The sequence below is a fragment of the Corapipo altera genome, unplaced genomic scaffold (genome assembly GCF_003945725.1).
Source record: "Corapipo altera isolate COAL_440 unplaced genomic scaffold, ASM394572v1 308, whole genome shotgun sequence".
Lineage (NCBI taxonomy): Eukaryota > Metazoa > Chordata > Aves > Passeriformes > Pipridae > Corapipo > Corapipo altera.
The window spans coordinates 4,831,782-4,859,590 of NW_020884925.1; the positions used below are offsets into that span (position 1 = coordinate 4,831,782).

The window sequence follows — 27,809 nt, forward strand, 5'->3', positions numbered from 1 at the left end:
CCCCGGGGACGGGGACAGGGCCCCGCGGGGCCGGAGGGAGGGGCCGCTCCTGCCCAGCCCGTGCCCACCGCACCCCGTCCCTGTCCCGGTGCCGCTCGGGGCGCGGCCGGTGAGTCAGCGCCGGGGCGGGAGGGGCCGCCCGGCCCCACAAAACCCCGCCCGGGCGGCCGCGGGCCCCACAGCCGCTGCCAGAGCCGCTGCCGGAGCCACTGCAGAGCCAGAGCCGCCCAGCCCCAGCCAGGTGAGCCCGCGGCGGGAGCGGAGCGGGGCAGGGGCCGGAGCGGGGCAGGGGCCGGAGCGGGGCAGGGGCCGGTGCGGGGCAGGGGCCGGTGCGGGGCAGGGGCCGGAGCGGGGCAGGGGCCGGTGCGGGGCAGGGGCCGGTGCGGCCGCCGCCCTCCCGCACCCTCGCTCTGCTCGCTGCCCCCGGCCCTGCCCGCCCCGGGCTTTTCCGTGCCCGGTCCCACGGTGAGACTGCGGGGCTCAGGGCGGGGCTGTCCCCGGGGCGCTCCGTGAGCCCCGCACCGGCGCTGGGTGTGGCGGCCGCGCTCAGGAGAGAGGGACCGGCCCCAAACTTGGTCAAACTTCCGCAGGTACTCATTCCTTCTCCTCGCTGAGGTGCGCGAGGGCTCGGCTGGATTGCCCGTGGTGCTGTCAATTCGCTTCCCAGCGGTGCCGGCCGCTGAGGGCGGTGTTCGTCCAGCTGGAGCGGGGCTGGAATGACTCCCGCGGGCGCGGCGGAGCCCGGACCCGCCCGGGGCAGCGGCCCCGTCCCTTCCCTCCTGCCCAGGGTGCGGCTGCGGATGTGCCGCTGGGTCGGGCAGCGGGGGCCCCTGGCACGGGCAGTGCTGCGGGGGGCACAGGGACCCCTGGCACGGACAGCCCTGCCCGAGCTTTGCCTGTCCGCTCCCCCACGGAGCCCCGTGCGGGTCCCCGCTCGCTGAGCCAGCCTTGGGCGCGGCTCTCCCCACCCTGCCCTGGCCATGAGCAGAACTGGAGATCTCGCTGGACTGTGAGTCAGCTCGGACACCACTTCCTCCTCGAGTGAGGAGAGGTGGTAGGCAAAGAAATGTTACCGTGTATTTTAACTGAAAGAGAAGTGAAATGATTTCAGGATAGTCACGCGGAAGTGAGTTGTGTGCTTGCACAGGGCAGCTCTAGTTCTATTTAACATTACTTCTCGTGCTCATATTCGTATGCTGTGTCTGCAAAGAGATGTGCAGACCCCGACATACAGGTCGAGAGTGAAAGACTCTTGGAAGCTCCGTGCCCCTGGGTGATTTATCTCCGTGTTTGCCTGCTTTTGGTGGAGATTTCTGTGATAAGCAGCCCTAGGGAGTGTACTTCCATTAGCTTACATTTGGTATGGTTTGCCTGGATTAAAAAAAAAAAAAAAAAAAAAATTTTCTGTAAAGTCTCAGAAGTAAGAATAACTTGTATTTGAAGAAACAGAAATCCTGAGTTTTGTATGTGCATAGTATCTCCCTGGAATGGAACATCCTGGGTGCTGTTAGCAGTGTCTATGGAAGAGAATGGTTAAAGTATATTTGTGGTAGCGTGGTTTTAATGGGGTTTGAAATTCTTTCCTTTAAAGCTGATTTTTTCCCCCTCCAAAAAGTGGCTTTAAAGGATTTGCTAAAACATATTGGGTGATTTGGGGAAATACAAGCCTGGCTTATTTGTGCTTTTGGTTGGCACTGTATATAAAGGGATGATTTTGAGTCCTTATTTCCTTTACAACAGATATTGTGGATCTTCCTTGCTCTCCCTGATCTCCTCTTGTGATAGGCCCTGCCCTAGTTTTTGGAAACCCAGCACAAATGTGCTCCCAGTGAAGGAGTTTCCATTCCCTCATTCCGGGGATGCCGTTTCCTTGGCTCAGATCCCTGGGAACACCCTTTGGTCAAATCTCTGTCTAGTTATAATAAGGGCTTCTTAAAATGCTAACTCTGCTTCTTGAGCAATGCAGTTGTTTGTGCATACCTGAAAGTGTTCTCCATGGATCCCATGGGGGTTTTTCTGCTGTAATGTCTGGGAGCTGCCCCTGGGGATTGAGACATGGGACTGCTTTTAAACACACATTCTTCTGTTACCCCACGGTTATGGGGATAAGGGAGTGAATAGAGACTGTAATAACAGACCTGCAAACCAGTGCCTTCTGTGGGGGTCGAGGCCAAAACATGCCATTTCTTTTAGCAAAATATCGTTGTAATTCAGGATTGCAATAATGTTGATTTAGAAACTGGTTGTGGAAACTTGCCTTAGGGTAGTGAAGTATTAGTTTACAGCTGGAAGGTAAAATTTGGTTCTTCTCCAGCATGAGGAAGAACAAGTTAGTGCAGGTATTTTCTATTTACATGTTCAAACCCATCCAGAACTTGTCCAAAGTATATCAGATAGAATCAGTCCATCAGGGAACAGTGAGAGCCTGTTCTCCAATCTGAGTGCCTTACAGAGCAGGATGAGACAAGAGAGGTGTTTGTTCTCTGAGTAAAGATCTTTCTCTGCAAAGATTCCTGCCAAACCTCCCATTTCCCCTTTGCCACTCTCTGCTCCTGGGCAGTGGGCTGCTCTGGCATTGTTGTGTGTGGTGATACGAACCTCCCAGTTCCAGCTCTATGTGAGGGTGTGTTAGGCCTGTTCCTGGACTCTGACCAAGTTTTTGTTCCAACAAGCCTGATTCAGTGTGGTTTTTAATGGGTTCGGAAACAGAAGCCTTGCTAAAAGCTGTTCAGTGATTCTATTTCTTCTTAATGTGAAAGATTATACTGCAGTTGCTTTGCTTCACTCTCACTGGTGTTTTCTTTGTGACAAGCAAAACCAGAGGACTTCAGTCGCCCATCTTTGGAGTTGGCTGAAATACCGTCAGAGTGCAAAGGTCTCTCTGCTTAGGCTCTTCATTTCACTGAGAGCAAACATCAAGACTTTCATAACACAGTAGTATATCAGTCCCCTCTAACCAGCACGATTAATAGTGCCAACAGCAGGTAGCAGCTTATTACAACTTCTGCAGCCTGTCTTTAAAGGCTTGGGTTGGATTTTTGGTCTGAAAAAAGATTTATTCTCAAATACATTGATGCATGACTGATTTTTGTTCTCTGTCTTATTTTTCATCCCCTTGAATCTTAATTTCTGTTTGAAGTTAAGTTGCTTTAGTTACTTAAACCTGGATTGTTTCAGCAGATGAAAGGGTTTCTTTCTGTATTCTGAGTGAGGAAAGGTGTGATTACAGCAGTTACACTGCAAGAGCTGTGTAATTGTGTTGATGGGTTTTATGCTTATAGCACTTGCTATATCTACCAAAAGTAAAAGATTTCTCTGCCTTTTTCTTGATTTACAGGAGCTAAACCAAAAAATAAACACCTGTTCTAGAGTTTTAACCAGATCTCCATTATTAAGAAACTATTTCAGACTTCTTTCTGGTTCTCCGAGCTCTTAATTTCAGATTGATCATTGAATGGAGAGGAGATTGGTCTGGGAAATTTGCCTGGGTGGCCTGAGAAAGGCCCCATATACTATCAGGAGAGGGACTGATGGAGGATAAAAAATAAACCTGAAGGCCAGCTGGAAGGACATGGCCAGGACTGGCTGCACAGTGCTGGGAGGTGGTGGGAGGGCGGGTGCCAGGGAACTGGACTGGGGAGCAGGGACAGTGTGGCAGGGAAGGGATGGCAGCCAGCTGGGCATCGTGCAGGGTTGGTACCAGGCTCAGGTATCAGTGCACAGTCACTGGGTTTGAGGTGCTGCTCCCCTTCTCTTCCACTCTCCTGAGGCCCAGCTCTTTTCCCTGTGGAACAGTGCTCTCTGCACCTGGACTGTGGAGATCCTGGGAAACAAGGCTGAATTCCAACAGGTGAAGGAATGTTTACTGCAGGTGCCATCCTGGAGGACTGAATGGTTGTGTGAGTGGTAATGCCTGTCCTTTCCACAGAGAAATCTGAGAGCACAGCTCTGGGAAAGCATCAAGCCTCTGAAATATTGCCCCTGGCTCATAACCTTTGGAAAACCTTTCTGTAGTTGAGAGACCCTTCCAGTAAAACAGTGATACAGCTCTGGCAAACTTCCCTGACCAGAAAGCAGAGTTTAAACGAGGCAAGGTGTTGAACTCTGATGGGATATGTTCATGATACATTTCTGCAGCATGTCTGATCTGTCTCAGGCTGGGGTTTGCTCTGGTTTTTTATGCACATTAGCGAGATGCTCTGTGGGTTCTGGCAATGATTCTCTTGCCTCACTGGCTCTTATTTATGGAGCTGCCATTTTAAGGGATTCCTTACTACCTGGTGTCTGACAATCATGTTACTAACTGGTGTTTGTGCTGGGGAGCCACAACAAAACCACAGGACGGTGCATCCAGGGTTAAGGATCAAACAGATACAAACATTTGTGTAAAATGCCTGCGTGACAATAAATAGTCCCACTGTGTTCCATGAGTGCCTCAGGGACTGAGTGTCTGACTTGTTGCTGCCTGTTGGCTTTGAGCTGGCCCAGGCTGTAATGTTTTCTGCACCATTTTTCTGGGAAGATTTGTGGGCTTAGTCAATTCTGTTTCTGCAATAGAGATTCTCCAGTTCGCAAGTTTAAGTATTTAAAATGCAAAAGAAATGCTTATTTAAGGAATTTTTATTGTGCAATACAATGAAGACCTCTCACTGTTGCATTATTAATGGTGGTGTGGCTTGGAAACTCTTTAAATCTGCTTTCTTGCTTGGGATTGGGAGATCCATGGGATGGTGTCACTAAGTACTGCAGTGTTCCAAGACTCTGTAACACAAATGTAACTGTAAATATATTTAAGTCTACTTTGTCTCTCTTTCTCTCCTTCCAGCATCCTTTCAAGATGTCTACTGTTCACGAAATTTTAAGCAAGCTCAGCCTTGAAGGGGATGTAAGTATTATTATCTGAACAAGAAAAGTTTGTTTTACTTAGATGTCACATCTTGTTTCTTTTACAGGACTCTGTGCCAACAATTGTCCTGAGCTGTACAGTTCATAAAATTCCACACATCTCCTCTGCTTAAACTTCCATTGGCTAAAAACCACAAAACAGCTGTAAACCATAGGACAGTTATATGAGGTGACTGGATTTAATGAGGAACAAGTGAGTTAAGGATGATAAGAGCAGATGGAAATATGTTTGGTTTTGCTGATACCCTCTGAATTTCCCTTTTTTTTTAAATTAAAAATGGAGAACATTACTTAATAAGAATAAAAATATTGGGGATTTTATTCGTGTAATGGTTATCACCAAAACCAAACTATTTCTTGAAAAAAACTTTTCTCAAACTTATTTTGTTTTCTGTTTTAGTTTTGATTGTGTTTTCCACCACATCTGCACTTGGTTTATGGTTTTATTGAAATGCCAGAAAGCCACAGTCTTTGTTTGATTTCTTAAGCTGCAGCATTAGAAGGTAGGTTACCAGTGTGGTATCAGCATATCATGCCATGAATTTGTGGTTCTGTGATTGGCACTGAAGGGGAAGTGAATCCTATCTGTGCATTATTTCATCATGTTGCCTTTAAACTTGCTGTACTTGTAAATCTTAGAGCTGGTAGCTCCAGCTCTGAGCTTGGTACCAGCACATTTTTTGGCCAGTTTTTGTTACTTGTTGTGCAATGAATGATCCCAGACGGTGTTTGTGAAAGAGCTGTTGCAATGAACTGGCCAGTGCCCTGGAGGTACGTGGTAGAACTGGTTTTGTAGTGCAAAAGCAGTCAAGTTTCAGCTTTCCTGGCTCTTCAATGGAGAGTTACTTGCAGAATAATATTTAAGTAATCTATTCTCAAGGGCAGAAATGTTTATTCCTTAATGCTTGCAAATAGTTGGAAAAGTGAAATTTGAAAGTGTTCCATGCCAGCATTTTCCTCAGAAATGCTGCCCCAGAAATCCTGTAAGAAGTGTCAGGCAGCTGGTTTGTTCTGTAGGTCCTAAGCTGGAAGCTGGACTCCCTGAGCAGCTGTCATTCATAAAGCATTGGACCAGTTTCCCCAAGCAGTGATTCAGCAAGTTAACTGACATTAAACACAGGGTTTGAAACACCCATTTCTCTCTTAAAAACTCCAAGTTTTTAATCTTAATGTTATAGAAAGGTCGTGGCTGAAGCCAAGTCCTGTCCTGTGCCATAAGGAACTTGTGTGCACTGCATCAGTGGTACAGAGGTTGATTTGGGTCAGGGGGAAGAAACTGCCCTGCTTTCTTCAACCTTCCTTCCCTTAAGGAGAGGGTGGAGCTGAGCTGAGGCTGATCTGTGCTTGCAGTTTCTACATCTGTGCCCAAGAGTAGAGAAAGATTCTCAGAATCCTGAGATGTAGGTGTTCTGAAAGGGTCCTGGTGTTTGTAGAAGAAATTGAGCCTCTTCAGCTTTCCTGTTTGCGATATTTGCTTCTCCATCAAGTTTTATTCTTCCCAATAGAATTAAATTAGTCAAGCTCATAGGAGGTAAAACAGTTTGAGGACCTCTGAAGGACACTAGATGCATGGGGAGGAAACATTCTCTGCTTTAGGTTGGCCCAGGCTGTGGTGCAGTTACACTCCAGCTGGACTTCTACTGCCACATTGTAGAGAATTTTAAGTTGAACCAAATGGAAAGTCGATTGGGAAAGCTCCTGTCTAAAAACATCCAGTGCTATAGTACAGTAGTGTACCAGAGTAATTTGAGTCTGTATAGTCTGGAATTTAAATGGCTGTTTTTCATAGGCAATCATCCCGCTAAGACCTGTGTCAGGTGTCAGGGAAAGTGAATCAAACTTGTTGCATGCATTGGGTGGATGGACACAGTGAAAGGTGGCTGCCAACTGCAAATACACTGTGTATTTTGTTAGTGTATGGCATCATCTTTACAGTAAAATACTCCATCCAAATCACTCAGAAAATACTCAGTGGGTGGAAGGAGAGGTGCCCAGCTCTGCCTGGTGACTTGCTTCAGGTTCTGCAGTGTGTGGTTAGTTAGCAGTGTGTGGTTAGTTAGCAGTGTGTGGTTAGTTAGCAGTGCCATGAGAGGTGTGCCTTGGGTGAGGATCTGTTAGGCACACAGAGCTCTCCAAGGCTCCTTGCACATCTCCAGTGACTGTTTCTGTTACCAACCTGCTCTGCTGAAAGGCCAGTCTGTGTTCTGTGGTGTGGCTCTGGGCCAAACTGGGGCCACTTTGCTGGACTGAGCTGATGGTAAGAGACAAAAGAGAATGGCTCAGTTTATCAGTGCTTTTTTGACTCCCCATCCCCACAGCACAAAACAGACTGTCTCAAGAGGGCACGGTGGTTGCTGCCAGAGGAATCTGTCCAGGATAGCCTGACCTCTGCAGGAGAGAGGCAAACCTAGTCAGAAACTATGGAATATTTTTACTTAAAAGTTGTCCTCTTAAAAATTTGCAAGTAAAAAGATTCTCCAGGGATATTAAGATAGCTTAGTCCTGTTCATGAACACAGCCTTCTGTTGGAGTTAGGGACAGAAACAGAAGTTTTGGGGCTCTTTGCCAAGAGAGCTTAGCTGTTCATTCACTTAGGAAACAGCAGGGGCAGTGTCAGGTGTTGGTCACTACACCTTTCTGCCAGAGGTTTGGGTCTCTAAACTGAACTCAGCAGAGTGGGATTTGTGAAGATTTCTCAGCTATTTGTATGAAAATCTGTGGTTTGGTTGAACAAGCTTACACTGAAGCAGCTGAGGAGATTTGAATCTTTATTCTGGTGACCCTCTGAAGCTGTAATCCTCAGGAGAGGGCCATAATAAACACTGCTACAATCTGGTAACTTCTAAACTGTTGCATCTGTTTACTCAGTGAAGTTACCTGCAAGTCCTCTTACTCTTAGCAGAGGTAATTTGAAATGTTGTTTGGTTTTGTTATCCTCATGCTGCTTAAACCAAATGTCTGCAAGCAAAGAGTTTCAAGAGGACATTGTGAGTAACTTGCTTTCTAGAACTATGAGCTTGAAAAGATTTTGTTTGTGTTATCTTTAAAGTCCATGAGATAGGGCACAAAACTTGTTCTGACTTACTCATTAATCTTCCATCTCCCTCTACTTTTTTTTAATCATTGTTTGTAGCCTGTAATCCAAAGTAAAGTATAGGCTTCAAATCTAAAATACTTCAGACTTTCATTTTCTTTGCGTTATCTTTCTGTAGCCATTTTCCTTCAGATCTAACCAGAAAACTCTAGATTTTAGAGTACTGAGATTTAGTGAGTAAATTTGGAATGTGGGTTTTGGTGCAATAAAATATCTATTTGTCTATATTCTGTGTTATAATAAGCATGGCTGTGAGTGGATTTCTGGACAGCACGCTTCAGGAGAACAGAGCTGGTGGCTCTTTGTAGAATTCTGTTTTCATGTTCTTGTATTTAAACATTTGGCCAAATACCAGTTAACTGAGAGCCATGTGTTTTATTAACTGCAGCAATTACACATTACACCATTTAACTTGGAAGTTCTTTTCCTCCTTTTCCTTCCAGCATTCTCTCCCACCAAGTGCTTATGCCACAGTGAAGGCCTACTCCAACTTCGATGCCGACCGGGACGCGGCGGCGCTGGAGACGGCCATCAAGACCAAAGGTGAGAGCAGGGCTGGGCCTCAGCTCTCTTGTAGGACACAAGGCTGGCCTGCAGGAAAACACAAAAGTACTGTATCTCAAGACCAATGTTTTCATATCCTTACTCAAGGATACCTGTTTTAGGAGGTGTTGGATTTCTCAGGCCTCACTGATGAAATCTTGACCCAGCTGGAGTTTGAATCCTGTAAATGTGTGCTGTGAATGTGCTTTTGAGTTCGTAGCCATGAGTTGTTGAAGTTATCACTGAAAGTGTCCACTTTTTCTCTTTCTTCACTCATCAGTACTTCAAATTCTACTACATTTCTGCCACTGAGAATGAAGTGTCAGCTTCTGTGGCAGAGACTGGGGACCAGGCTCTGAATCATGGATTTCTACTGGATTATTGGACTGGACATTTCTTCTTCCTTTCAGCTCTCCAGACAGCTGCATAGGGGTGGTTTGAACACTTTTCTCCTGGGTTTTGAACTAAATGCTCATGTATCTTGTATTAATTTGGGGTCAAAGAAAGTCCTAGAAACTTGTTTGTGAAATGAGTTTGCAGTATTTCAGGCACAGGGCACTGTGAGAGTCCAGGCTGGTGGGAGGCCTCTCTCTGCTGTACTGGAACCATCAGGAGTGCAGGGAGTATGAACTCCAGCTCTGAGAGCATTCCTTGGTGGTACTCCCAGGGCTGTGATCCTGTCCTTGTCCTGCTCTGGGACACAGAGGGGGTGCCACACCTTCCAGGCTCCTTCAGGCCAGAGAGGCAACAGCTGGGTGGAGCTGCAGCTGACAAGTTTTTTGCCTACATGTCAGGAAAGGGAGAAATTTAAAAGCCAAATAGTTTCTCATCAGAGAGAAATGCTAAGTCTTCCATCAGTGCCAACAAAGCACATGGTTGACTTGCTCTAAAACATAAAATATTTCCCCACCCTAACAAGCAATGAGGCTTCCTTTCACAAGATTTCTTAATTTAACTGGAGAAATACCTTACTGAGGTAGGATCAGTTGTGATTTTGAATCATTTATGGTTTGCTTTTATTTACAGAAATCCTCTTGTGAGGGAGGTGTAGGTGCCATCATGTTTGGCAGAAGATGCTGTGTGTATATGTAGAGTTTTGTCTAGACTTCATAACTTTTTGCAGCTCTGATTGTAGGGCAAAACTAAACCTGTCAAATATACCATCAGGCCTGCAGGACAGTACAAATTTACACATTTGAACACTCAAGCTGTTAATTACTGCAAAAGGAAATTGCAATGTCCCAGGCAGTACAAAAGCTTTTCCAGTCAGGAAAGTCAAGTTCATGTAGTTTTTTCACTTTCTTCCAGCAAAAATAATCAGTTTGCTGAGTTTTGGTTTTAGGATAAATGGAAACATTTCATCAGAGAGATGATTTTCAACTCTCTGAACAAATAATAGGGGAACTTATTCATGGACCTGGATGTTTGTAGGATTGAGCTGATCTCTGCTTATTAGTTTGTTGTCCAGAACATGTTTTGGGAAGGTGGCTTTAAAGGTGAGAATCAATTAGTGGTTGTGATACTGAATCTTCCACCCTAAAGAATCTCGCAAGGGAAGTATTCCTGTGGAAAATTAAGAAGTAGTGTTGTGACCCTTTTCCAGGTACTGTTTCCTTGCACTTTGAATGCTTTGTGAAAGGATATTTTCATCTGCTAATTCAGAAAATGTGCTACAATGTGTGCTCTCTAAAATATATGTGGCGTTTTGCCTAAATGAAAATTCTGAATCAGCTGGACAAGAACTGTTTTTTCCTGTGGATAGTGGTGTAAAGAGCTACACAGGGAAATTCTTCTGCAAGAACAAGTTTAAAAATATTTCTGGGAAGTATCAAAGTATTTTTTGAGCCAGAGACATAACACCCATAATGAACAAACTCTATATCCAAGCAGCTCCCATTTTCCTAGCCATGAGTTTACTCTGTGTGTGGAAAGTGGAAATAAGCAATGTAAGTTTTCTGAGAATAGTAAAGAGTGACATGACCTGTTCATTTTGTTTTAAGACACTGAGGGAGATAACAGGTTATAAATACACATGGAAGCTGTTTTGTGGTTGAGGTGGCAACTTCAAAAAACCCAGGCACACCAGAACCAAGCATTTTGGGGGCTTTACTCTCTGCAGGATAAAGGACTCGTGGTATCTGAAGCCCATGTTCTGAACACTGAGGTGTGTCCCTGCTCTGTGGGTCTGCATTTCATGCTTATCAGAGCAGCCAGGTGTGTCCTTTATAGCAGTGCTGTGGAAATGAACCCTGCTGGAGTCTGATCTCCGGGTATCCCCTATATAAACAGGGGGGGGGTTGCCATCAGAGCAGGCTGCTTTGGCCCCAGAAATTATTATCCTGCTGTTCCTCAGCCAGGGAAACTCCCAGAATCAGTGTCATCAATTCTGTTTTGGTGACTGTGTGTGAAATGGGTAAAACTTATTTTACTGCCTAAACAACAGCTGTATGTTTGTTTTAGACAAAGATCTAGGGCGGAGTTCTGCTCTATATAATATCTAAATATTTCAGCATTCATTCCCACTGTTGAGGTTCTTTCCTCTGAGGTTGGTTGGCCATCTGTGTACCTGTTGTGTTTATTGGGGCTCAGATCTATCTGCAAAAACTGTACTGGACAAAGACATTGTCCAGCCCTTTGCTGGGCTTTGAGTGGAGCTGATTTAAGTGCAGGGGGTTTAAATATATCCCACAGCCCAGAAAGGGGAATGTGCAGGAATGGCTGCAGGTGATGTCAAACCAGTTTGCAGTTAACAATCCTTCAACCCAGAGGTTGCATAATGCAAATAACTTGTTACAGTCCTGGCTTGTTCCTTTTGTAATAAATGTCATGGCTGTGTTTCCTTTTTATGCTGTTTAGTGTTTCTGTAGAAATACATCTCATGCCTTAGCATGTCCTTTGTGAACGTTGGCTTTTTGCTGTATAGGACAAGAGGCTGTTTAATTTCTGTACAATGCTCTGTTGTGCCTTGTGTATAGATTAGCTGATGTACATGAGCCTAAACAGAGGAAACTAAGTAGAACAGCACTAACAGAGCTTATGTTAGGTTTCCTTTTCATTCTTTTGCAGCAAAGACAACTGCTGAAGTGTCTCTCTTCTCTTTCAGAGTTATTCCCTTTCACTGAGACTTTGTGTGCCTCAAGTACTTGTTAAATAATTTTGTCAAAGTAGGTTGTGAATAATTAAGTCACTTGCAACCTTTTATTGAGGTCTTATGGGATACCTTTTTTTCCCCATGACTGGCAGAACTCAAACAAATCTACAACAAATTCATTCTATCTAGACATTGGTAAAACAATGATGAAATGTAAATCAGTGAGTTCAGCCTTACAGAAAGGTCTTCTGTTTATGTGGTATATTCAGCATGCCCATACCTTTTAGCAGAGTTTTTGATGTTATGAAGTAAAAGTTTTTAGAGGCAACCTGCTGGCTGCTGGTGAGGGAGGATAGTGCCAAATAATCCCCCAAAGTGCATCAGTCACATATTCCAGGTATTAGAAGTATCACTAAAGAAATATCTCACTGCAACATGGTTTGGGTTTGGTGAAATCTCACAAAGCAAAATAGCAGAGCTGAAATAACATCTGGTTTTATCTAAATTTTTCCCTTTGGCTCCAATGGGATCAGGTTTTTTCCAAGGAAAATAAGATCCTGCAGACCATGAGCTCAGTCAAACAGTGCTGGTACCAGTTGAGGCCCCCCAGGATGGATCATGTTGGATCCCCCACACGTGGGCTGGGGGAGCTGCTCCCCATCCCATCCAGCCCTGGACACTGCTGATCTCTGTAGGACCTGGGTGCTGTTGGGTCAGAACCAGTTCTGGTATTCTGCCCATGCTGTGTTTGAAGTTCAAGAGAGTACGTTTGTAGTAAATGGGCTGAGTGAATGGGTGCAGACAGAAAATGTCAGCTCTGTGCTCTGTTGTCCCAGAAACTTCAATGACTGTCCATACCATCCAGAACAATGCTGGTGCTCTTGGTGTGGCCCATGGAGATTCAACTGCAGTGTCTTCTAAACCAAAAATGAAAAATTCCAAGTGATCCTTTTGGTTATATTTATTTCCTCTCCTTTGCTGATTGAGCCACAACACTGCCACAGATTGCCTCTTTCAAAAGAGAAGGTGTTATTCATCAGAATTTTTCTTTCCATGGCCCATTGATAGAAATGCAGTGATAAAATCTGCCTAGACAGAATAAATTTGGAAATAAACTTCTGTTTGATTGCCCTGAAACTTGCAGAGATTTTAGTGAACAAAGGAAAGTGTTTGAGCTGCTGTCCTGCCCTGCCCCACCTCAGCAGATGTGAGTCAGCATCCTGTCTGTGCAGCAGCATTCCCAAGTGTGAGATACAGGCACTCACTTTCCCCTGAGTGCCAGAGCAATGAGTTCACTTCATTTTTCCATCCACAAAGCATAGCATAAGAAACTGGGCTGCAGTCATCTGGGGCCTGCTAATTTATCACAATTGTGATCTGAGAAAACTCGAAAATGTCATTTCTCTTTTCAATGCCAAGAGCTGCTTACATTTAGAATTTATTAAAAAGCTTAAGACATTGGCCTGTGCTGTGCTGAAAGGCCCAATGTCTGTGTGTGGCCATTTCTGGACTCGGAGAATTTGTTTTCTTTTATGAAGTCGGAACACTTGAAAATGTGCAGGAGTAGGTCGTGGCTGACGTGCAGTCGGCATGTTTGCAACCCAGAATTTGTAACTTAGACACATGATGCTGTCCAGGGCCTTTTGACATCACTTGCAGGTCAAACTGTGTGAGTAAGAGCAGTGCTGTAGGTCTGCCCTGAGCATGAGCTGAGGACACCAGGCTGAGTGTAGTATTTCAGCAGGAAAAATGTGGTGAAGAAGAAGAAAGGAATTTTGGATTTGACTCATAATTTTAGATCGTGCAGCTAGGGGCTAGATGGCCTTTTGCAAGATTCACACTTGATATGATTGCTTTTTATAATATCTGTTGCAGTTCTTTGTTTCAAGTTGCTGTGAGGTTGTGTTGGGTAATAGGGAAAATAAATGTAGCTGGATTGTGGCAGGGATCTGAGTCCTGCTGGTAGCTGCTGATCCAGTCCTTACTTTCTGGCTTTTTTTAATCAAAAAAATCATCTTTTGTAGTGACCTGTGTGCAAATGTTAAAGAAACTATTCATAAGACTTGTAATAAATGGAAAGACCCGAGGCCAAACTCTGGGCTTGTTCTGACTTCTAGAGCAGAGCCCCCTGTTTGCTTCAAAAACCTCACCAGAAAACAGATTACCTGTTACCCTTTACCTTTCTGTTCCAGAAGAATATGCACTGTATTAGACATGCAGTATTTAGAAAGAGTTTTACCACTTCTGAGTCAGTGTGGAAATAGTCCAGAGCAGGTGTTTCCACAGCACAGCTGAGGGTTCAGGTTGATATTTGAGTGTCAGCGTGAGAGCTGTGCCAGGTGTCTCCTCTGTGCAGCCGTTTATGAGCTCTGCTGACTGTTCTGTTTGGAAGATGTTGTTCCCTGGCCATCACTTCCAGCTGTGCTGGCATTCTCCACACAGCTTCGTTTAAGCAGTAATGTACATAAATGCAAATGGACATTTTACCTGGGGGCTGACATCAGTGACACAGGCACAAATGTGCACTGGAGAACTGGGGAAGGGCACTCAAATTCTTTTACTTGTTCATTTTTACAAAGCATTCTAAGAAAAGTCTATAAGTGTCCTACAAAAACAGAGTTGTGTTTGCTGTTTTAAGCAAAGTTAGAAAATTAAATGCAAAATTAGATTTTACCTGAACAAGCTGGTGTGTCCTCACCCAGGCCTTTGGAAATTCCAACCACCTGCCACAGATGTACCTGGGCTGACCTTTGCAGTTCTGTTCAGACACATTCAGTGTAAAAGTGTGCTGTGCTGCTTTTCCTGTTTGTTATTCCAACTATTTTTTCCCTGGCTATTTTGTATCTGTGGCTAAGAAGTCTTTTTTTTCATCTTGTGGCAGGGGAGCTTTGAGTGATGGAGATTGACTTCTTGCAAGGGCAGTTCCTGTAAGGTCTCACAGTAAGAGAAAGTGTTTAATACCACTTGAATGCTTAGTTAAGGGAATGTGCATCAGCTTGTTGGACTTCCCTGTTGGTGTGAATAAACAAAGGGTGGCTGTCCTTGTAGAGAGCACTGGGAGAGACAGGGATGATTGCAGGGTGTGGGGATTTATGCCTGTGGGGTCAGAGCCCTATCACAGGCTACAGAACAAGTCAGATGCTTCAGGTTCATCTCAAGAAGCTCAAGAGCCTCCAGTCCAACGAGGCTCTGGGGTATCCACTGAGCTGCCAAGAGCAAGCTGCAGGTGAGAGTTGTGATCAGAGGAAGAACTACCAGCCCAAAGAATTCAAGTTCGGGAGAATCCAGTTAGAAAGCAGCAAGTGAAGTGGGGAAAAGGAGTGGGAATCTGATGTGGAAGTCAGTAGCAGTAGGAGGAGCAAGAGGAAAAGTCCCAAGGTGCTGCCTGCAGTGAAAGAGCAGAGTGGCAAATGGCTGTGTGTGGGAAAGGACATTGGGCAATCCTGCCTCCCGTGCAACAGCAAAGCCTTCTCCATGTGCCCTGCCCTGCACTGATGGCACTGCAGGATGTGGAGCTGGGGTGAGCATTAGGTTCTGTTACAACCAGAGGATCTAACCCTGGATGCTGCTTTGGCTCTTAACTTGCAATAAATCTGAATGAGCTCCTTGCATTCAGCTGCAGCTGCATTGAAGTGCATGGATTGGGAATGCTGCACTTGAAACTAAACCTTCACTGACACGTAGTTCACTTGTCTGAAAGATAAGTTGGGAGTTTGAGCACCCAAGTCCTCTGGGCCTGTTGGTTACAGCTCAGAATGGATCTTTCAGTGGGCATTTCAAAAAAAGGAGCCCATATTCTTCCAGTGTCAAAAATCCTCTTCTGTCTCCTGAGCCTCAGAGCTGCTGAGAGAATGAAATACACTTTATTTTCGCATTTTTATGTTTGGAATGATAGATTAAATGGGTTAAGTAGAAAATATAAGCCTTAGTTGAAAACACTCTACTGAAATGACGAGACAAGTACAAGTTATGTCAGTTTTAAGGTCTGTGTTCTGGAGCAACCTTTTGCAGAATTGTGTGTGCCTGAACACAAGTGCACAGACTCCCAAGAGAGGCAGAAGACAGAGCAGCAAAGCTGGTCACAGAGCAGACTTGCAGGTGTGTTGCTGCCTGTGTACACCAAGGTCTGCATCTCCTCAAGAGCCTGGGCTGTAACTGGTTGTGCTTTCTCCAAGGCCAGGACATGACAAATACTAATGATAGTGTTGGCTCTGCTGCAGACAGCACAGTGCTGTGCTTTGAGTGTTGGAGAACATCTGGATACAAAGAGAACCTTGCCAGGAAAGCTGCTCTGACTCTGTCTCACGTCTGTAGGTGTGGACGAGGTGACCATCATCAACATCCTGACCAACCGCAGCAACGAGCAGAGGCAGGACATTGCTTTTGCCTATCAGAGGAGAACCAAAAAGGTAGGCGAATATAAGCAAATACTAATTATTCAATATTTTTTCTTGTGGATAGTTCAATTTTTTTCAGGGTTTATCTTTTCTCTGAAATGAAAACACTTGCATCAGCTTTGCCCATGCTGTCACCTTTTAGGACTGGTGGAACTCCCAAATGTGTTGAGTGTATGCACAACTGGGACTGCAGTCTGTTGGAGACAGTGGTTTCCCAGCACCTCCAGAAGTCACAATGGGAGCCACAGGATTCCCTGGTGCAATATGATAAACAATATTGAAAAGTCATTGGTATGAAATGCCTCCATTTGAAGGAAAAGATGAAAGGGAGATGCTTTTGGGGATGGACTTTTGTTTGGGGTTTTGTTTGGGGTTTTTTGGGGGGATGTTTGGATTCTTTGTTTTATTAAGACAACCCAGCATAAGGGAAGTATTCTGTTTCTGTTCAGAGCTGGCTTAGCTGAGGAAGGACTGCAGTCAGCTGTGCTATGAGCACTGCAGATGTGAGCCAAGTGATATGATGAGTTAACTGTCACTAATTCCTGTCAGAAATACCTTGGGTACTGATCTATTGATGGAGAGAAATCTGTAAAATGTGTGTAGAATTCTGCACAATGAGTCTTGCTATCTGGAAGGCAGGAGCTCTTCTCTTTTGAAGTTGTCAGAATCTTACCATAATCAAAGTTTCATGCCCACGATAAAGAGGAACCTTGTATAGAGTTCAGATTGTGATGGATGTATCTCTTCCAGGTTTGCCAGACCCCAAATGGTAGTCCTCCAACAGCAGCCCAGAACACTCATCTGAACCCAAATGTAAATGTAGAGTTAAATTGTGGAAGTTCACCAGCTTTGCTGCATGACTGGTGTAGGCACACAGGGGTTGGACACGTGCATGTGTGCCCACATCTGCACCCCCGTGGTCCTGCCCTTGGGCACTGGGAGAGTGAGTCCTGCACAAAAGTGGGCCCTAATTGTGAAATGTGTCACCTAAAGCTTTGTTAAATTTTGCATGACCACAGAAATGCACAGTCAAGAAAATCTGCAACTTTTTTCATCTGTTTCTCTCTCACCTTTTTTCCTTGTTGCAACCCAAGAGCAAACTGAATTTATCAAGTTTAACAAGTGCCAGAGAATAAACCAATCTGTAGAAGCAATGGGCATTTGCAGTAGAAACCACTGAGAGAGATAAACATGAGAGGAGGCAGTGGGATATGAAAAGACACGTAGGTACATCTTCTAGGGACAGTGCCTCGTGGTTTGCTTTGCCAATGGGTTGTGCAGTTTTGGTTGGCAAAGTCTTGTGTTGTTCTAGGCTGCTCGTTTTGTTTGTTGCAGGATTTATCAATAGATCATAGTTTTTAAATGTCACATGTCTTTTAATTCCTTTGAGCTGAGCAGTGTCTGATGAAAATTCTTGGTAAGCTTGAGGAATCTTTTCCCATCCCCAGTGTCAGTGGAGCTCCCAGTGCAGACTGGGCATTCTGCATGTGTGTCTTCATGTGTGTCTGGTCAGTCCTGACTGCCACCAGTAATCCCTGGCCTTGAAATAAACTGCTGATATCCAGATGCTCCCCTGGAACACTTAGGAAAACACTTTCCATTTGCTATTTATAAATAATTGATTGCTGTCAGTCACTGCTTTCTGCTTCTCCCTTAGAGCGCTCTGAGCCCTGGCAAAGAATGGCAGGGTGGAGACCCTGCTGGCCTGGCAGGGGCAGAAGACCTTATTCCTCCAGGAGGATGCTAATATGAGGGCAGGTTCTTGGCTCAGTTAAAGTGTTTAGTTGCAGTTATTTTAGTAAATGATCAAATGGTTTGGGTTGGAGGGGATGTCCCAAGGTGGACACTGTCCACTAGACCCAGTTGCTCCAAGCCCCATCCAGCCTGGCCTTTGAACACTTCCAGGGGTGGAGCATGCACAACTTCTCAGGCAGGTTGTTCCCTACAATTTATTCCAGAGATATGTGGTGTTGTTGCTGCTTCATCTTATGGCTGAAGAACCTGTTGTCACACAAAGGATGGAGCACTGTATCCATTGTTGTACTAAAATATGTCTTAGACTAAAGCAGGTAGATTCCCCAAACCCACGTTCAATCCCTTGTCAATCCATGCAGGGAGTGAACACAGTATTACACAGATTAGTGCCTGCATTAAATGAGTGACTCTGGAGATTAACTCAGTGCCTTGGCTCTTTATCTCTCTGGCACAAACTTCCCTGCAATCCCACTGAGCTCCCTTTCCCTGCCCCCTGCTCCCCAGCTCACACATTGTTAGTGGGGAAACCAGCAACTGAAAGGCAGCAATTCCCTTCTGAATGCTGCAGATTTAACTTCAGCTTGGGGAATACCTGGATCTGGGTGAACCCCGGGCTTGATCCAAGGGGTTTCAACTTTGTAACACACACTATGGTGAAGCTGATAATTAGAATTATTCCAGTTGCATCTGAAACTTGTAAGAGGACATGGCTTCTGGCTTTCTTTGCTGCAGGTTGGCAAGCATCCTGTGAGTGAACATCCCTGACTGTTTCTTTCCCTAGGATTGACTGACAATTAACAGTAGGGATTTAAGCTACAATCTTCTGAGAGTTTCCTTGAAGACAGGAGTCATTTTTCTGTGCTCAGGGATGATTTTTTTCTCTGGAGTTGAGCTGTTTGGGAACTGGGCCTTGCAGTGGAGTAACTGTGCAGTCAGTTTTCTAATGTCTTAGCTAGTCAAGGGTTGGGATAATAGATAAAAACACACAAATAATACAGTGCCACTGGGAAAACTCTGTGAGTAAGATGGAGAAGCACTGACCACAGGGAGTCAAACTCAGATCCAGCTGGGCTTGTTAGTTCCAACAAAACATCAGTGCTTCAGGACTGGGGCAGAGCTGCTCAGATGTGTCTGCACTGTGCTTCCCAACACTTTGTCAGCCACTGGTGCATTTCTTCTTATTTTCAGAGGATTAGAAAAAAGCTCCTTTGCCCTAATTTCTCTCTTAGGCTTTCACAGAAGGAAAGCTCTTTGTGTTCTGTTTCCTTGTCAATTGTGTCAGAAACACTGTTGCAGGCTTGGAGACTTAAGCACCGCGGGTTAAATTCTCTGGAGATCAGAAGTGAGCTTTAATTTTTTTCCTTCCATTGTCCCTCCTGTTTCACAGGAACTTTCTGCAGCACTCAAGTCTGCTCTGTCAGGTCATTTGGAGGCAGTGATCCTGGGCTTGCTGAAGACACCAGCACAGTACGATGCCTCTGAGTTGAAAGCTGCCATGAAGGTAAATAAGCTTTGAAATTTAAGGTTCTCAGTCTGATATCACTGTCTCAAGAATGAGTATGGACTTCATACCCTAGGCTACAGTTTCCAAATGTGTACACTGGTTGTTATTTTTTTAGTGCTGCAGTTTAAGTATCCTTAGCTGCAAGGCATCTAAAATGAGAGAAATTCTGGAACCATGTGATTTTTAAACTGTTAAATAAATCTCTTTAAGGAAAAAATGATCCTTGTCAGCTCAGGAGTGACTGATAGGCTGCTCTGGCTGGTTGCTGCTTTGCTGACTGCTCTTAGAAACAATGTACAGGTTCACAGTACACAAAACTATTAAGAGAGCAGCTGTTAGAGGAGCATTAAATCCTCTGCCAGCATTTATAGACTTAAACAGCTGTTTCCAGTTACTGGGTTATTTTATCACTGATCTTGAAAGAACATCCTGTACCAGACCTGCCCCTGTGTAGAACACGAGGAGGGGCATCAAAAGGAGCCTTTGGAGAAAGAGCCCAGCGGGGAGTCCCTGTATTCCCCCCCTGCAGTCACAGGCAGGGATTGCTGGGTCAGAAATACCTGTTCTGCAGCCACTGAAACAAGGCCTGGGAGGTGCTCATGCCAGTACATTCACCTTTTTAAGCCAGCTAAGGTTTGGGAACTTGTAGTTATAACCGTCACTTGAATTCTGAATGTTCTTGATCAGGTTATTATTTTAAATAATTAAGAGCAAGTACTAAGGTATGTCTATTGAAATTCAGAACATGACAAAACCCCAAGTAATTAACTTCTCCAGACAATTAGAAGGCAGTTAAAAAACTAAGAAGAAAACAAAACCATCCCCTCCACTAAACACAGGCATAAACACACACACTACACACACCCCCCCAAAAAACCCCCTGAACTCCTAAAACCAAAAACCAAACCCACTGTGGAGATGGTAACTTTTCAACTGTGGGCCAAACCCCTTGTTTGAGTTATCAGCTGCTGCCCTCTTCTGGCTTAAGTACAGGTTATCCATAATTTATTGGGAATCACTAGTTTGGGAGGTTTTTTTGTTTTAATGTCTTACACCCGATACACGATATTTAGGATGACCACGTGCCATTTATGTTGTATTTACAGCCCAAGGACCAAGCAGTGGCCTCAGAGTGGCCCCAAATGTAGACTGTTCTACTCTCCCATGGGTTGCTGTTCCCAACTCCCCAGCACCTGCTCTGGTGCTTGGAATTGGCCTGAGCTTAAGTCTGGCTGGATGCATGAGAGCATTATAAGCTCTGACATGGGCACCAGAGTTGGGTAAAGCAAAGTTATTGCTGAGGAGTTAATTATCTGTCTGTTACACATTCTTGCAAAATATTTTAAAAATATTTAGAAAACCATACCTGTTGTTAGCCTTCATTTCTTCACCAGACACCCACTAGAACCATTCTGTGGCAAGCTGTCCTACTTTTCTTAGCTTTAAGCCATTTTTATAAAATTACTTGGGTTTACTCTTTTTTGTTTGTTTGTTCGTGGTTTTATTTTTTTGGGGGGGGGGGGGAAGTTGGGGTTTTTTGTTTGTTTGTCCCCCTCTCTTCTCCCTTCAGTAGAGACACTTTATCCAAAGGGTAGTTTTCCACAGAATTGCCTCCATTTTCCACATGCTAAAGACTGCATCATGAGATCTTTTCCTAAGATGTTACTGCTCTTGGAGTCCTGTGGAAATGATGCCCATTTTTGCCACATACCAATGACATTCTGTTACCAATGGGCATCACAAACAGCATCCTAACAGGATTTCTAAACACATTTTCTTCCTGTGCTCCCAGTGGACAGAACACAATCATGTTAGGCCATGAGAAGCTGATCTTACCCAGCTGTGCTGGTGGGGAGGCCACTGGGTGTTAGACACACAGCAAATGCTCACTGCCCAGAGATCTGCAGGATCTCAGAGCCACTGGAGGAGTGGTTGGCAACTAAAAGTGTTCCATATATTGCTTCTCGGGAGCAGTTGGCAAAAAATATCCCTGAATGACTGTGAAACTGTTGGAGTGGAAGAAAGGATGTCTATACAGTGTCTTTGAACCATTTCAGCAAGCCTGTTCGTTTGTAGCTCCTGACTGAGTCTGGGCTGTGTTGCAGGGCCTGGGAACTGATGAAGACACACTCATTGAGATCATCTGCTCCCGAACAAATCAGGAGCTCAGTGAGATTAACAGAGTCTACAGGGAAAGTAAGTTCACTGTGCAAGTGTCCATGTCCTGTGTTTTTACACCGAGTTTCCTGGATGAGTTCCTGTCAGTGGGTCATTATTAGACAGCTTACCCAAATCTGCTCAGTCTCTGGCAGTTGGACATAACTTGTTGTACTGGTGTCCTGGGTGTCTGTGTGTGTTTTATAATTCCATCTTGTTGCTCGGTAGCAAACAGATTAGAGAATATTTACCACTCACACAAGTTGTCTAAATGAATTTCTTTTATAAGCTACCAGCATTCTATGCATAGTGACAGGAATAATGATGTTAGATTTGTGGATTCTGGGATCACTTATGTAGTAAGTAGGTGAATCTGAAATCCACTGAAACATGCTGGTAAGCTTGTTGGGTAGATCTGCCAGAAAAGACATGAAATAAAACTTTATTAAAGCATATATTCTGTTTTTCAACTTTTCTAAAGCATGTTACTTGATGGAAGCTAAAATTCATAGTTGATTGTAAGAAGGTATGAGTGCTCCAAGATCCATCCTCAGAAAGATTACTTGTCCTGTAATATTCCTGGTGTTTTTACATGGGCCCATTCTTGTTGGGTTTATCACAATTCAGCTGTCCTGTTTTTTACCTTGAGCTTCCAGTTGAGCTTCCCCACAAACAGCCTGAAATGCAGCAAATCACCATGTGCTGGGACACACAGATTGTCAGGCGCTGCTGGTGAGGTGCGGGCTGAGCCAAAAAGGACAAGCAAACCCAATCATCATAAGGGCCAGCATCAAAAGAAATAACATGTATTGGCAAAGAGAGTGTTGCTGCTGTAGATGAGGTTGCTGTTGGAAAAAGAAGAGACTGTAATTTTGGAGCAGTATAAGGTATGACCGCTTGGAAAGCAATGAAAATGTTTAGACATCAGAGCAGAATCACACAGAGCATTCCTTAGATTTATCCTAAAGGCTTTTGGTCTCTTGCATTCAACTTGTAACTGTAGTTGTCCAGTCATAAACCCACGAGTTGAGAAGGCTAAATGCTTTGTTTATGAAACAAGCAAACATCAATTGGGAGCTAAGAATGATCGAGCAGGACACTGAGCTTAAAACAATATTCCCCCTCATTTAAGTAGTCTCAGGTTCTCCTGGTCTCTTCCCATGGCAGACTGCTGGTCCTCATGCCTGGCTGGTGGCAGTGTTGGGTTTGATGTAGGCAAGCCTGCATTTGTTTGCATCGTCTTCCACGTGTGACTTAGGCTGTAGCTGTTCATTTATGTGCATAAAACACAGTAATTAGCAGCTGGCTTCCTTGTGAAGGTGTATTTGTAGGACACCGTTTACTGGAGAAGAATGTTGTGTTTTCTAGTGTACAAGACAGAGCTGGAAAAGGACATCATATCAGACACATCTGGTGACTTCCGCAAGCTCATGGTTGCCCTGGCCAAGGTGGGTCTGCTCGTGTTTTTCCACATTTCCTAAACGTGCCTGCTCTTTGGTAACTGCCTGACGGCTGCCAGTAAAACACTTTTAAATTCACTTTTAAATTTCCCTGCATTTTCACTGACTTTAGGGGAAAAACTATTCCAAGTTGAAGGGCAAACTGTTTTGACAGAAATGCAGCATGAATAGCAGCAGCTTCATAGTGGGGATGGAGCATTCTGTTATTCATTTATCAAAGTTAAATTAAAAAATTAAAAAGAAAGGAATATGCACGTAGCACACTGCTTACGTTCTGTGAAACCTCTTCTAAATACTGATATCCTTGTTTGAAGGGCAAAAGGTGTGAAGATACCTCTGTGATTGATTATGAGCTGATTGACCAAGATGCCAGGGTAAGTGCTGGTGGTGATCATTAAATATCTTCAGTTGCTTAAGCTTTGGTTGACACTGAATGTACAAATCCTGTGGCAGTGGAGAGCCTTTGTGGCAGTAGGGGGGTGTGTGTCAGGTTGTTTGCACTGTGATGTTGGCCTGGCATCAATGTACTGATATCACCTGCAATCCTGGTACTGCAGTTAGCAGTTTTCACAGGCTATGTACCCACCAGAACCTCTGCAGGAGCTCTCTTGGTATTTCCTTAAGAATATGAAGAGGGAGCCTTTAACAAAAGGAAACATGGACATTGCAATGAACTCAGTGGCTTCTGATGCTTGTTTGGTACATCTGTGTCTGCCAGGAGCAGTTCTGCTGAGGGACACAGAGCTAAATACAGAGGAGAACTGTAGGTAGTGGTAAATCCAAAGTATTTAGTCTCAGTTTCAGATTAGATCCATAGATGTTGTCCTGGTGACCTGCCCAAACGTGTGTTCTTTTGTTTCTCCCACAGCCACAGTTCCAGTAGTGCTTGTTTTTCCAATCAGGAAATTATTCACATTTGCAATGGCTTCTTGTGTAACCCCTGATTTTTACAATTTTGCTTCTCCTTCTAACCCCAGGACCTCTATGATGCTGGTGTGAAGAGAAAGGGAACTGATGTTCCCAAGTGGATCAACATTATGACTGAAAGAAGTGTCCCCCACCTGCAGAAAGGTACTGTTCAAGACTTTTTTTTCTTTAAGAGAAAGTTACAATGAAATGGGAACTATTTTGTCCCAGGTATGATTGAAATGAGCATGAGAAGCAGTCATGAAACATATGAGAGGTTGTAAAAATTAATCTCAAAGATGCTAATTTTTTTCAAAAAATCATTATTTCTGTGGATGTATTAATCTCACATTTTGCATATGTGTACAGCTCTTTTTTACACAGGTGTAACAATGCTCAATTGTATGTCACATAGGCTGAAAACAAAAATGTTACAAATCTAGAAAACGTGGATGCAGGAGACCTTGAGAAGTCCTTTAGCTCTTCCCTCTGTGCCAGGGTAGCTTAGTCTACATCATGTGTTTAACTCTGATAGTGCAGGCTCTTCAGAGCTGCTCTGAGGTTGCTGTAAGCAGCCCATGGGAAAAGCCATTGGAAGACCCTTCAGGGCCTAAAGCACTTTTGTTTCAAAAAATACTAGCACAGGATTAAGGTGGTATTTTACCACCTTAATGGAGGTGTTCAAGGAAAACAAAAAGTCTGTGGCATGGGAGCTTTACTATTAGCTGGCAAACATGGGCTGTGTTTAAGATGAAGTTCTCAGAAGGACTCGAATAGATATTTTTTTGATCCCATGTCTCTGCACTGCTGTCTCTGTTCTTGCTTTGGGTGGTTATTTCTACCAGTTCCTGGCCTGGTTTTGGTTTCACCCATTTTCTCTCTCGTGCCAGTGTTTGACAGGTACAAGAGCTACAGCCCCTATGATATGTTGGAGAGCATCAAGAAGGAGGTCAAGGGAGATTTGGAGAATGCCTTTCTTAATCTTGGTGAGTCGCCCTGAAGTAAAGTCTGTCTTTATACAGGGTCTTTTCAGTGCTCTTGCACTGCTCTTACTTATCATGGTAAGGAATGGGGCCCAGCTTCACCCTGCTGGATGAGAAATAATCAGGATGTGCTGGTGTTATTGGATCAACTGGTGTATTTTAGGATATTGCAGGTATTGAGAAGTAGCTTATTTTTTCCCTTTGCAAAGTACTAACTGCTTTCGAGATTAAAATAAGTTCCTGTGGGTTGTGATCTGCCTGTAGTTCCACTTTTATTTGATACAGAGGCTTAATGTTTGTTTTCCCAAGCAAACTAAAAGGTTGAAACTGTAGCTGAGCACAGCATTCAACATCCACACGGGCTGGAGAAGGAACAGGGAGTGAGAGGAGAGGCCAGGCAGGCAGTGGGGGATGAGAGGGGCTGATGGGGGAGCTGGTTTGACACTGAATTCTCTGCAAGGGGGAGGCAGGTGTAAGGCTGGGACTGTGCCATGGGGTGAGGATGACAAGGATGTCACCGTGTCTGAGAGGGGGCTCTTGAAGAGGGAAATCCATTGCAGACTAGAGGAGAACTGGGAGCTCTGAAATGCAAATGGAGCATAAACAGAGCTCAGCCTTGAAAGGGAGGTTTCCTGTGGATTAGCATACAAGGAGTGATTCCAGAAGAGGGATTGCTTATAGAAGTGGAACAAGGAGTTGTGGAATGTGTGGAGGAGGTTTAGCATTCTGAAAAGACACCAGCCATGGAGGGAAATACCATCTCAGAATGTAAACATTTGTGGCTCAGTCACAGCCAAACAACTTCTAAGTAACAGCTCAGGTAAAAATGATTTCTTCATTTCCTCTTTTGGAGGAACTTTTGCTGAAAATCTTAGTTTGACTACTTATCATATCTTTCAAAATGGCTCCATTCTGTGTCCTGCTGTTCTGTGTATGGGCCAGATATTTAACTATTCTCTCTCTCTCTCTTCAGTCCAGTGCATTCAGAATAAGCAGCTGTATTTTGCAGACAGACTGTATGATTCCATGAAGGTAGGGAAGACTGTTCTTTCATTATGCTATTTTTATTTTGCCATTGTTTCACCAAATTTTGATTCCTTAGGCACTTTTATTCATATGATGTATGACTGGCATGTGAATAAATTAACAATTACTTAATATTGTTCAAAAGCATTTTTTAACACTTATAAGTCTGGATAATCTATTCAGATTTATCTGGTACAGGGAAATATAGGGAAGGGTCTCATAATAATGACCAGTATTAGATCAGTTCATTATAATTAGCAAAGTTAGACACATCTTTTGCGAGTAACCAAGAGCTGATAGCAGAAAAAGCTGTTTATTGAAGTGCCAAAATAAGACATTAAATTTGCCTCAAAACATTTTCCCAAGAAAAGGGATGAAAGAGAAAGGCCTGGTGACAGGCACTGGGCAATACCAGGTGAACCCAAACTGCTGCTTACAGTCTAAGCTACATTTGTGACTGGAAGCTGGTCAACCACTGCTGATGAGAAAGGTATACTCATGCTCCAATTCCTGGATCATCATAACCACCTTAGTTAGAAGATTTAATTCATGATATCTTTTATTTCTACATCTCAGTTGCTGTCTTACCATTAGATGCAGTGGCTTTTTGTGGCTCTCAGCTGTTGCAGTTCTCAGTGTGTCTCTGCCTGCAGGGCAAGGGAACCCGTGACAAGGTGCTGATCAGGATCATGGTCTCCCGCTGCGAGGTTGACATGCTGAAAATTAAGAGTGAATTCAAGAGGAAATATGGAAAATCTCTCTATTATTTCATCCAGGCAAGTTTTTCAGCTTTTACTTTATATCATGGACCTTTGCAGCAGTCCTCGTTGGATTAGTTGTACCGCTGGAGTTCATGGGGGGTGTTTTAAGGGCTGCACTATTGAAAAACCCACCTTTAACTTCACAGTCGACAGCTGGTACAATTCCTGGCAGCCACCTGACAGTGCATGTGGGCTTTGTGCAATCAGCTGGTGTGTTCTGAAGGAAAAGTCTGTTCACCTGTCCTGATCCTCAGGTCAAAAGAAAAGAAAAACAGAATTCCTCTGTGGTTGCTGAGGGAAAATCGAGCATCTAAATTGCTGCTGCCTTTCATTTCAGTGCTCGAGGAGTGACTTTTAGCTAGAGTGATTTTTTTTCCATTTCAGTGAGTGGATAGGGGCTATAGTTGCTAGGTTTCACTTAACTTGGGGCACAGGTAAAGAGCTTGTACATCTGTTTAAAAATTAGCCTTCTACCCACCCTCACAACAGCATATGATACATTTTTTCTTGTGTAGATGAAGTTGAAGAAAATATTTAAGAAAAATCTTAAGCCAGAAGCTTTTCCTAAAGACGTCAATTGCAGATAATAAACAAATTTTTTAAATAGTGAACTTGATGTATGATTTTTGCAGTGATCAGTGACAAGAAACAGAATTGAGTCCTTCAGCTTCCTTTCATTGTGTTACTCTTCTTTTCATACCAAAATTTCTCTCTGTTCTTGGCCTTGCAAGAATGATCACACATAAGTAAAACTCAGTCTAGATAGTCCCCTCCAGGCTGACAGGGCTTCAACTGTGAATCACAGACTGTCCCACAGGTTTGGAATATAATGCATATACTATTGTATTTTGTGACTATTCTTCATATGTATTTGGTATTTTTCTTCCCTTGCTTTACAGCAAGACACAAAGGGGGATTACCAGAGGGCACTGCTGAACCTGTGTGGTGGAGAGGACTGAAAACGGTGATGGAAGACACCCAAATCCAGAGACATGCCTTTTTTCCTCTTCATTTTACTGTAATCCTAGAAAAACCCGAGTTGCCTAGCTAGCCTTGGCTTGCCCTCGTCCCTGCCAGAGCCGTGCTCCTTGTGCTTCCCCGCTCTGTGCGTGCCCCTCTCAGCCTGGCTCTGCCCAAGGAACCTTCCAGAGAAACGAGGTTACACGTGCTTGTGAAAGGCCCTGCCTCTCTGTGCCATGTTTCTAATAAAACGGAATTTAAAATGAA

The 27,809-nt window shown here is 44.2% G+C and overlaps 1 protein-coding gene across 1 annotated transcript; it reads left to right on the top strand.

The window, feature by feature from the left end:
* The first annotated feature begins 175 nt into the window (after window positions 1-175).
* Window positions 176-27,809, top strand: ANXA2 (annexin A2). Its single transcript, XM_027657833.1, has 13 exons — window positions 176-241; window positions 4,826-4,885; window positions 8,443-8,542; window positions 15,948-16,042; window positions 19,173-19,286; window positions 21,395-21,485; window positions 22,815-22,894; window positions 23,221-23,280; window positions 23,884-23,977; window positions 24,703-24,798; window positions 25,769-25,827; window positions 26,475-26,597; window positions 27,482-27,809. The coding sequence occupies exons 2-13, from the start codon at window positions 4,838-4,840 to the stop codon at window positions 27,539-27,541; spliced, it is 1,020 nt and encodes a 339-aa protein (XP_027513634.1). The 5' UTR covers window positions 176-241; window positions 4,826-4,837; the 3' UTR covers window positions 27,542-27,809.

Bases quoted from the DNA above. Each gene is read 5' to 3' on its own strand.
- ANXA2 (XM_027657833.1), top strand. From the start codon at position 4,838: ATGTCTACTGTTCACGAAATTTTAAGCAAGCTCAGCCTTGAAGGGGAT. The intron at 23,978-24,702 runs GTACTGTTCAAG...CTCTCGTGCCAG, and splicing joins TGTCCCCCACCTGCAGAAAG to TGTTTGACAGGTACAAGAGC. The intron at 25,828-26,474 runs GTAGGGAAGACT...CTCTGCCTGCAG, and splicing joins GACTGTATGATTCCATGAAG to GGCAAGGGAACCCGTGACAA.